Here is an 11,787-nt window from a genome sequence, read left to right as displayed (position 1 = left end):
AATCATCAAATGTCTTTAAAATGAATTTCAAGTTGATTTGTCCTTATTCTTGCCATGTCATTAATCAAAGCTTCTAACTGTCAGGATTCTGAACTTTTCTAAAGTGAGCAGCTCGGCGTCAGACAGACACGGGAGACCAACGTAACAGGAAGTGAGTTTATTTTACAGTGAATCAGGTGGGGCGATAATAACAGGAACCAGGACCTGAAAACAGAGGACGTGGTGAGTCTCAGGTTTTCTTTGGTGAGCGAACAGGTAAGTGTTATAAGGTTGATATCCAGGTGAGAGTTCTTACGGTGCAAAGAGCAGTCCACAGCACGGAGGTGAGTATAGGAGGTAAGTATTTCCCAGTAGTCGGTTAGCAGTTTCTCCAGGAGGCAACAGGTAAGTATTCCGTTCAGGCAGGCAGACAGGCACAGGCAAACAGGTAGGTAGCTTATCTTCGAGGCGGGGTTCCAAAACAGACCAGACTGGATCCACAAAGGTCAGGTTGTCCTAGGTAGGTATAAACACAAAAAATACAACAAGCTCAAGAAGAGTTCACAGGAAAAACTAGAAAGTCACAAGAGGCTCAGCACTTTACCACGAAGGCAAAACAATGCTCCAGCACTGGTCTGTAAAATTGTAGTAACTACAAGTTACATATCTGAGGCGCCCCAAACCTTCTGAAATATTTTGTCATAAGTTGCTCTGCTCCTCATTTCCTGTTGCAGGCTTACAATCATGTCTGATTTTTTTTGTAAACATCACATTGGCGACGAGGATTAAAAACGGAGACGGAGAAAAGGAACAGGGGGACGTATACCCAGACGGCAGCTCCCCGTCGACAGCTAGCAGTTAGCCAACCAGCTAATACCAACGACACAAGCTGGAGTGAACCATGTCGCTTACAACTACACCTGCACTTCCACCGTTTGATACTGAAACGGAACCCAGTTCAGTCTGACCGCGCTGGACAAAATGGATACAGAGGTTTGAGAACTATACAGCTGCTTTCAACATTTCGGGTGACGCGCGGCTGAAAGCTCTACTGTTGCCCCTAGCCAGTGAATGTGTACATGATATTTACGACACGCTAGCAGCGAGCTCAGACAAGTATGCTGATGTGAAAACGAAGCTCGACACGTATTTTACACCAAAGAAAAACGTCCTGTACGAAGTATATGTCTTTAGAAAAGCAGTACGACACATAATGCACACGGCTTCGCATGCTCACAAAACATTGTGGATTTATTGATGTGGATCTAGAAATTAAAGGACAGTTAATTCAGAGTTGTACGTCGTCCAGGCTCCACAGACGAGCGCTGAGAGAGCCTGACATGTGTCTACGGGATCTTTTAGATTACGGGAGATCAATGGAACTATCCGAGCAGCACGCAACAGGCATGGAACAAGGAGCAGCTGCGTCTGTGAACGCCATACAGCCGAAAGGTCAACCGAACAAAGCCTACAAAGTCACATCTACCAACAAACCAAGCAACCAGTGCAGAAATTGTGGTGGGAAATATCCACATGAAGGGGATTGCCCTGCACGTGGAAAGGACTGCAAAGCCTGTGGTAAGCTAAACTACTTTGCCAGACAATGTCGATCGAAACAAAAGCCTCCTGTCCACAGCTATGACACAAAGCCCAAAGTGTACCATAAAATACCACAAAACCTCTAAGAAAGTGTTCTCAATCACCAGCTCAGCACAAGGTGACAAAAAGGATTCATCTAGCAGTGACAATGACTATGTGTTTGTCACAACTGGCGCAGAAAAAAAAACCTGCCAATGTCTCATATTAAACTAGTAGGCGTTGAGATCTCAGTGATACTGGATTCAGGCGCCACGGTAAACATCAACAGTGAATCTGCCTTAGACCTGCTATCGCCACAACCGCAACTAGTCCCACCTGATACTAAAGTTTTTTTCTATGGCTGTTCTACCCCGCATGTTTGTCTGTGAAGCAGAAGCAAACAACAAAAAGACCAAATGCAAGTTCTATGTGAAAGCAGGCAAAGGCTGTTCCCTATTAGGCTACGACACAGCTAACAAATTGGGCCTCATCAAAGTAGTGAACAGTGTCTTAGATACATCAGGCCCCACAGTGGCAGATAGACTTGTAGAGAGCTTCACAGAACTCTTTGAAGGCATAGGCATGCTGAAGGATTTTCAAGTGAAACTCCACATAGACACTAACGTTCAGCCCACATGTCAGCCACACAGACGTGTCCCATTTCACATTCGTCAGAGAGTAGAACATGAACTCCACAAGTTAGAAGACAATGATATTATAAAGACAGTGACTGGGCCCACACCTTGGGTCTCCCCGATTGTAACTCCGCCCAAACCCAAAAACCCAAATGAAGTCAGAATCTGCGTTGACATGAGACAAGCTAATACTGCCATCCAACGTGAACGTCATCTTACTCCCACTATGGACGATGTCATCCACGAGTTGAACGGAGCAACGTTTTTTTCCAAGCTTGATCTAAGAGCTGGCTACCATCAGCTAGACCTTCACCCTGACAGCAGATACATTACAACATTCAGCACGCACAGAGGTCTGAAGAGGTATAAATGTCTGAACTTTGGCATATCATCGGCGGCAGAAGTTTTTCAAAATGCCATCTGCCAGGCTCTACAAGGAATCGAAGGCATGAAGAACCTCAGTGATGACATCATCATACATGGAAAGACACAAGCAGATCATGACAAAAGCCTCACAATGGTGTTCCAGAGGCTCAGGGAGAAAGGTCTCACACTGAATAAAGATAAATGTGAGTTCAACAAATCTAAGCTGGAATTCTTTGGATTCATCTTCCAAGCCAGTGGCATATCTACCTACCCAAAGAAGGTCGCTGCAATCAAGGAAGCAAGCGTGCCGGAAAACCCTACCGAGGTGAGAAGCCTGCTAGGCATGGCAACATACTGCTCACGTTTCATTAAAGACTTTGCTTCAATTTTAGCACCACTTCGAGAGTTGACCAAGAAAGGCACACAATGGTGCTGAGGTCCAATCCAAGCAAAAGCCCTGCAAAACTTGAAAGACAGCTTAGCCAGTGAGACTGTGATGTCATATTTTGATCCCAACAAAGACACAGAACTGGTCGTAGACGCAAGCCCTGTTGGTCTGGGAGCTATTCTTTATCAACTTGGAAAGGAGGTAGAGAGACACACTATAGCATACGCTAGTCGTGCTCTAAGCGACGTGGAGAGATGCTACTCGCAGACAGAACGAGAAGCACTGGCAATAGAATGGAGCTGTGAACATTTCCATCTGTATCTGTATGGACACCCTTTCACTTTGGTTACAGACCACAAAGCGCTGGAAGTAATATGGAACAACCCTCGTTCAAAACCACCTGCAAGAATCGAACGATGGGGACTAAGGCTTCAACCATACGATCTTCGAGTAGTCTACAGAAAAGGAACGGATAACAGACGACTACATGTCCAGGCATCCAATCCCCATACAGACTGAAAACCACACAAGAGCAGCAAAGGTAGCTGAAGAGTATGTCAACTTCCTGGCACAACATGCCCCACCCAAAGCCATGACTTTAGCTGACATTAAAGAGGCAACCCTCACAGACAGTCCTACAAAAGGTTGTTGCACACTTAAGAGACAACACCTGGCACCAGGTCAAGGATGACTCACAAGATGTCACCATGCTACAAAAGTACAAGCAAATCTGCAACAAACTGGCTGTGTCAAACAGGAACGATATTCTTCTTCGAGGCACTAGAATCGTCATCTGGCTGGAAGACAGAGTTCTAAAATTAGCCCACGAGGGACACCAAGGAATTGTCAAGACAAAGACTTTGCTCAGGTTGAAAGTATGGTTCCCCAATATGGACCAAAAAGCAGAGCTTGTAGTTAAGAACTGTTTAGCCTGCCAAGCAAACACCCCAGTAACTCACCTCGAGCCCCTTCGAATGTCAGAACTACCAGAATCACCATGGCATACAGTCAGCGCTGATTTCTATGGCCCTCTACCAACTGGTGAGTACTTGATGGTTATAGTGGACGAGTACACCCGCTATCCAATAGTCGAGGGTGTTAGGTCTATTTCAGCAAACACTGTTACCCCTGTGCTGGACAAAATATTTTCAATGTTCGGAATTCCCAGATGTCTCAAAACAGACAATGGACCTCCCTTCAACAGTGAACATTTCTCAAAGTTTCTGACAGACATGGGTTGCCAGCACAGGAAGATAGCACCTCTATGGCCTCAAGCAAACGGAACAGCAGAGCGTTTCATGCGTACACTGGGAAAAGCAGTCAGAGTGTCACACTGCCAAGACATCGCATGGCAGCAGACATTACACACATTCCTCCGTGAGTATCGCTCTACTCCACATAGCACCACCAAAGCATCTTCAGCAGAGCTCATGTTCCAGTGGAAGGTCTACACAAAGATTCTGATCCTCTCTAATGTTGTGGAAAACGCCAGTGACCAGGTGATCAGAAGTCAAGACCAGACTGCAAAGGCAAAGATGAAACTTAATGTGGATGTACGTCATTGTGCAAAGCCCAACGCTCTCAAAATTGACGACACCATACTGTACCGACAACAGAAACGCAGTAAGCTGACAACACCCTACAACAGCGACCCCCACACCGTAACCCACCTTAATGGCTCCATGGTTACCGCCAGAAAAAATGGACATTCGATCACGAGAAATTCCTCCCTCTTCAAAAGGATCAGTGCCAGTGTCCAACATTCTTTGCCTGATTCTGGAGATGAAGATATGGACATTGCTGTTCCACCACCGAGGGTTCAGCCCAAGTGACACAGAAGACGCCCATCATACTTAAATACTTATGAGCTAGGTTGAAAAGACACGAGGGCTATAACTTTATCAATGCATTATTTCAACAGTTTGTGTAAAACAATGATTATGGGCTGATCTACATTTTGATATAACAGTTCACACCTAATGTAGCACTGAAATTAGTTTATTCTCTCAGTTTCTAGATACCAGTGCTATCATTGTGTTGCTTTGTTTGGGAATAGTGCTATTTCTGTTTGCCATCGAGTTATAATGTGTCTCAACACTGACTGACATTTTGTTTACTGTAGAAGGTTTTGTTGTATGAACAACATCTCATATAAATGGAAAATAAAGCAGCATTGACTCCAAACCAGTGCATTTCACAATCAACATCACGATATCCATGACAGGCTGTGAAAAATTTCACTTGTCCCTGAGTTGGCTGGTAAAGTAAACAGTCAAGTTGTGGAACAACTGTTTTCCAGTATGTGAAAGAATAATTACATCTTAAACATGATGAGGCCAACCACTCATATATTTCTCACACAGAACATCCTGCAGATCATGAATGAAGAACTGAACAACATTATGACTATGAAAATCCAAAAAACTATTGGAATTTCTTCATAACTTCAACATGATGTACATGGAAGCGTGATCTTAGGTACATCTTACCAATGTGCAATCTGTGTGAATATTTATTTTCTTAGGCCTTAGACAAACTGCTGAAATGTGATATTTCTACTTCAAGTTTTTACAGAATCTGCCCAAATGTCTCCTCTTTTGACTCAATTCAGTACTGTCCAGAACCAATCAGAAGTTGCTGGGAAAAGCCAATTATTACTGTACAGCGTGAAATGGTGATATTTTTAGGATGTCTATAAGTATTTGTAGTACCTTACAGGACTTTAGGGTTAAAGGTGTTGTATTTAGAGGAGCCATTCAACACATTACAGCAGCACATTGAAAGTACCCTGAAAGTTGTTTTACAATTTTTGATTAAAGTTGTTGTACAGATTTTGCAAAAGTTACTTTTACTGACTTATTTTATGTCATGTTGTAATCTACAGCTTGCTGCTGCAATGAAGAAGGCAGATGATGACATTGTTGCACAATCTGGCTCGATTCTCCTCAGCAGACGGACTTTTAGAACCTTACCCGAGCCTTCGGAACTCGAGCGAGATGTAATCACTACTTAAACAAATCCAAAGTTGTTTTAAGTATTTGCAGTTATATAAAACAAGCATGTAAATGTTTGAAATCACTTGTTGCAGGTTATAAACACCTGCCTGCTGGTGATACAGAAGATAGCACTTTGAAAGTTAATTTGATTTTGTCTTTAAATTACAAACATTTTTGTAGCAACATTGCAGACCCGTCAGAACCCAGAATGTATTTAAATCAACATTTTATTACAAATTAAAGTTTCAATGTGTTTAATGAATAAATTAGGGTGCAAGAGAGTTACCGACTTTAGTGTGGCCATGGGCCCCCCTCTCTTCCTAGCAAATAATACTTGAATAAGTCAAGTGCCCACTTAATGCTTATTGCTGTGACAACAGTGGTGCATCCATTTGGTTGAAATGAATATAAATCTTGCACCCAACCACTGGTAAAAAATCCATGAGCCTCCAAGGATTTCTAGTTTTGAAATTCTACAAATGTGTAGCCACTGACACGTATAGCAAATGATGTCCATATTTGTTGTTGGTGGAAGTAGGCCGGGATCCGTTGTCTATGCCTTAGCTGCTAGTGTGATACATTGAAATATAAAAAATAAAAACTACTTTAGTGGAAAAATACAAAGTCATTGTTAAAAGAGATCATTAGAAACAGTTGTTAAATCCACATAAGGTTAAAAGGGAAGATAAGATAAGTGTTTACAACAGATTTTCTCTAAAAAAAATGGTTTAAAAAACACTGAACAGTTTTCTAGTTAAAAAGTTCTCTTACTATCAAGAAGTCTCTTGTGAAGAGTTGTTTATCTGTAATCTACCTGATGAGTCTTTTCTGATAGATGCCATCTGTGGTAGATTAGTTTTACCTGTTCAGGACAGGAGGAAAAACTCTGCCCCGATGCCTCATTCCTGCTGCGCTTGTCTGAATGGAAGCATCGTGTCGGAGTATTTTCATTCATATTATCCTTCCTTCAGGCCGCAACACTAGCTCGTATGGATCTACACTGCTAATTGATGTCAGCTTTACCAAATAGCAGTCTCTGGCTTCCTTGTTGAGTTTCTCTCTCTAAGGCTTCTTCCCTTTTTTATTTGGAATCTCCATTTTGCTGATGTAATCGTTGTTGTTGCTAAATGGTTAAAGTCAGATGAATTCGGTCACGGTTTAAAAAGGTTTACCTGTTATCCCACAACATGGCGCCTGAAAGCGTACAGGTCATGTGACTGTGAAAGACCAATTTTGTAGGACTAATGACAGGTTATATCTCATGATTTCCTATAAATCTAGAGCCTTACTTTAAAAGAATTAACATCCCAACTAAAGATAAACTGCCTCAAAGACGCACATAAAATTGAAATTGTTGCTAATTGTTAAAAATGCTGATAAAGTTTGCCTAGGTTTTTTTAAGTTAAAATGTTGTATGAAATATTTTTCATTTTGCTCTAAAGCATTCCTTGCAAGTTAACATTTACTTTGAAAGGACATTCTCAAAGCAGAATAATATTTTATTTACAACTGATTCTTACCTGTATTTAATCCACCATTACATCCATACCACGTGCCACAGCTGCACCTGAGAGTTCAACTTTTAAAACCTTGGTTCCAGGCAGACCTGGGAGATAACGGCTTTGGAGCCACGCCCAGACATTTAACCCAGCCAATCACATAAGGGCTCAATAAATTTACATGTAGTGTATGAAAAATTGCAGTTCATACACTGACCTCAGTAATGCTGTTTCATACACTGGAATAAACTGAAAATCAGGTGAGAGGTATAGACGGACAACTATATGAAACCAAAATAACTTTATATTAAAACAATTTTAAGAGCCTACACACTGTCAAAATTATGCAGACATGGATTTAGCCACACATTACCCTTAAATCTATGAGAAAATATGTTTAGACATGTGACGTTATATAAATTTAAGACCATGAAGTTTCTTTTTACCAGAGTTCAGAGCCTAGAAATCATGTAAAGGATTATAGCAGGTTGTAGAGAACACGTGATGAGATGATGTCATGAAATCCAGGAAGCGACTGTCCACGAGGAGCATGGAAAAGCACTGACATGGAAAAATACCAGACGGGACTGATGTTTTGCTTTTCGGGTAACAAAAGTACATTGAACAGGAAGTTAGATTGAGACGTAGGCTGAGTGCTCTGAACTTTGGTAAGCGTCTCCCTTTCAGCGCTGAAAGTGAATAAATTTAAGCTTTAAGATGGACTCTTGGCTGTTTTTGACTCACTGACTTTGTGCATCTTCCTGACCTCGTGTGAGGACGTTGAGCAGGGTTTTCGGGTTTCGGTAAGTTTTTCCTGTCCTTGACAGACACTAAAAATTCAAAAATAACCTGTGATTTAGGCAAACTTTATCATAGTTCTCATAATACCAATAGACCCGTGTAATGTTGGCACGTATTTAGGTCAAAGGTTTGTTTATACCACATGCTGACATGGGTCAGTGCCTGAGCAAGGCACAAAAGGGAACCAGAGGGGCCAAGCACCAGCTACTGGTCGACAGAACCATAGCTTGAGACAGACCAGACACACAAACTGCACCGCCTGGATTGACTACAGGAAAGCCTATGACTTGATGCCACACACATGGATACAGAAGTACTTGACATTGTACAACATCAACAAGACACTAAGAGCCTTCATCGAGAACTCAATGGGAATGTAGAAGAGAACTGTAGAGGCCAAATCAATGCCAACTACAGAAGTGTGCCATATACAAAGGAGATGTTCCGTCCCTACTCCTGTTCTGAATAGGCCTGAACCCACTTCAGTCAGATCATTTCAAAGAGTGGCTATGGATCCTCTACATGGATGATATCAAGCTGTATGCCAGAAATGAATGAGACAGTGACTCAAGGACATTGGAATGTCATTCAAACTGGATAAATGCAGTTAAATGGGATCTTGCCAGGTTTTCTGTGGTGGCATAATCTTCCAGTTTCTTAACAGTTGATATTTTTGGATCTCAGAGGGATATTAAAGGTTTATGAAATGTACTCCTACCCTGACCTGTATTTCTCTACAAACTTGTCTCTGACCTGTATGAAGAGTTTCTTGGTCTTCAGGCTGTCTCTTGCTTTCTAGTAGAACTTACTACTTAGAGATATTGCACTGGAGGCTATCTGAACAGGTGCATAGTATTTCATGTGACAGGTTTAGATCATTTGACACTTAGATTGATAGCAGCTGGCTCATAGTTAACAAATGATGTCACAGCTCCGTCTGTTCCTGCCACGCCTCCTGCTTCTAGTCATGCCACAGCCAAGTAACTTTCCACTCATCCCAGTTCCAAGCCACGCCCATGTTACCATGCCCACACAATCACAGTCATCTGCTTCACCTGTTCTGCCATGCATAAATACTCACAGCTCCCAGTCCTTCACTGCCAGATTATTGAAAGCCTCACAGCCAGTAAATGTCCAGCGTACTTTCCATCTCCTTGCCTGATCTCAACCCTTGCCTGTCCCACGACCCACGTCTCATGCTTGCCCCTTTTTGGATACTGCTTTGGACTCTGATTACTGGTTACTGTTCTCGCCTTGCCTTTCTGGACCTCGCCCCTTGGATTCTCCCTTACTGGATTTGGCTTCTGCTTTCTGACTCATCGGTATTGACCCTCTGCCTGGACCTGGACTTTCCCTCTCGCCTCAGTCCCTTTCAAACACGTCCGTCTGCTACGAGCTATCAAGCTACGAAGGACTTACCAGTTCTGGTCTTGCTTCCAGGTGGTCACGTGAGTGCCCAGTTCAGAGACTTTGATCCTGCTTTTGGTCCGTTAACAATAAACACCTTAAAACTTTGTCTAATTGTGCTGGTCCTGAATCCTGCCAAGCCTCGCCTTGTCAGAATAATCTGGCCATACATAAAAATGGATTCAGACGAGCAGCGTTGGCGAAGCAATGTTGATGGAGCCGACTCAGAATTTATTGACCAAACCTTTGCCAAGTCTCTCAAAATTGAGTTTATTCCGTCAAACAATGATCACAGAATCACAGCTCTCGATGGTCATGTGTTAAATCAAGACAACTTCGAGACTAAGCCAGTGCAGTTATCTATCTGCGGTAATCACCATGAGAACCTAAAATTTTTTGTTATTCACTCTCCTGATCTTCCTGTCATTTTAGGTGTGACATGGCTAAGGAAACACAATCCTCGCATCGACTGGGTTAAGCGAGAAATTACAGGATGGGCTGATAAATGTTCAGCATCATGTCTGCTGGAAGCAGTTGTTACTCCAGAACGACCAGACACTAAATCCGAGACTTATCCTGATCTGTCCAAGGTGCCATTTGAATATCATGATTTAAAGGAGGTATTCAACAAGGTAAAGGCTACTTCGTTACCTCCTCATCGACCCTACGATTGCCCCATTGACCTTCTTCCAGGCTCCGTTCCGCCTCGTGGTAGACTATTTTCGTTGTCACGCCCTGAACAAGAGGCTATGACAAAATATATCAAGGAGAGCTTGCAGGCGGGCATTATTAGGCCCTCAGTGTCACCAGCGGGGGCAGGATTTTTCTTTGTGGGGAAGAAGGACGGGTCTCTAAGACCCTGTATTGATTATAGAGGTCTTAACAACATCACAATTAAAAATAAATACCCATTACCATTAATGTCTTCTGCGTTTGACCTAATTCAAGGAGCCAAGTTCTTCACAAAGCTAGACTTGCGTAACGCTTATCATTTGATTCGTATACGAGAGGGAGATGAGTGGAAGACTGCGTTTAATACTCCCTCAGGCCACTACGAGTACTTAGTGATGCCTTTTGGCCTCACTAACGCCCCAGCGGTTTTTCAGTCGCTAGTCAATGATCTCATGCGAGATATGATTAATCAGTTTGTCTTTGTGTATTTGGACGACATCCTGATTTTTTTTTTCTCGAGACCTCGCCACCCACAAAGACCATGTCAGGAGTGTCCTGTTGAGACTTTTGCAGAACAAACTTTATGTGAAGGCGGAGAAATGCGAGTTTCACCAGACGTCGACCTCGTTCTTGGGGTTTAACATTTCTCCAGATCAGGTCTCTATGGATCAGTCCAAGGTGACTGCGATCCATGACTGGCCTGTTCCTAAGGACAGGAAAAGTCTGCAACGTTTCTTAGGATTCGCTAATTTTTACAGGAAATTTATTAGAAATTTCAGTCAGGTTGCAGCACCACTTCATGTACTCACCTCAGTCAAGAATCAGTTTTCTTGGAACCAGGACGCCCAGGCAGCATTTGATCAGCTTAGGGAGATGTTCACCAAGGCTCCCATTCTTCACTCACCTGATGAGGATAAACAGTTCATTGTAGAAGTGGATGCCTCAAGTTCGGGAGTCGGGGCCGTATTGAGTCAAATTTTTGATGACAATCAACTTCATCCTTGTGCTTTCTTTTCCAAGAGACTATCATGTGCGGAACGAAATTATGATGTTGGCGAGAGAGAGCTACTGGCCGTCAAGTTGGCCTTGGAGGAGTGGAGACACTGGCTGGAGGGTGCCAAAGAGCCGTTCATCATATGGACAGACCACAAAAATTTGGAATACCTTAAGACGGCCAAGAGACTAAGCTCTCGTCAAGCCAGGTGGGCTTTGTTTTTGTTCTCGCTTCACGTTTCGTCTTACCTACAGGCCTGGCGAGAAGAACGTTAAGGCGGATGCTTTATCTCGGGTCTACGAGAAGGATCAAGAGGAGAAGGAACCCGGATCGGAGGAGTTCATTCTGCCACACATGGTTCGATTGTCTATCACAAGGTTGGAGGAGGATCTCCGTCTGGCTCTTTTGGATCATCCATCTCCTTCATCTTGTCCTGCTAACCGCATGTTCGTTCCCGCGGGGTTAAGGAGTC

The 11,787-nt window shown here is 43.0% G+C and overlaps 1 protein-coding gene across 3 annotated transcripts in view; it reads right to left on the bottom strand.

Moving 5' to 3' along the window:
- The window catches only part of efcc1 (EF-hand and coiled-coil domain containing 1), a 51,464-nt gene continuing 39,677 nt past the window's right edge, over positions 1-11,787 (bottom strand). The window contains exons 7-8 of one of the 3 annotated variants that reach the window (XM_037975408.1): positions 296-495; positions 1-204 (exon numbers count right to left, since the gene is read on the bottom strand). In XM_037975408.1, the coding sequence (XP_037831336.1) occupies positions 99-204; positions 296-495 (306 nt within the window). In that variant the 3' untranslated portion in view covers positions 1-98. Of the gene's footprint in view, positions 205-231; positions 496-11,787 lie in introns of those variants that run through there. The other 2 variants (XM_037975409.1, XM_037975411.1) reach the window with 2 other exon arrangements.

This window comes from Kryptolebias marmoratus, linkage group LG4 (genome assembly GCF_001649575.2).
Source record: "Kryptolebias marmoratus isolate JLee-2015 linkage group LG4, ASM164957v2, whole genome shotgun sequence".
Classification (NCBI taxonomy): domain Eukaryota; kingdom Metazoa; phylum Chordata; class Actinopteri; order Cyprinodontiformes; family Rivulidae; genus Kryptolebias; species Kryptolebias marmoratus.
The sequence above is the reverse complement of the archived record's forward strand: the minus strand, read 5'-3'. Positions and strand labels throughout refer to the sequence as shown.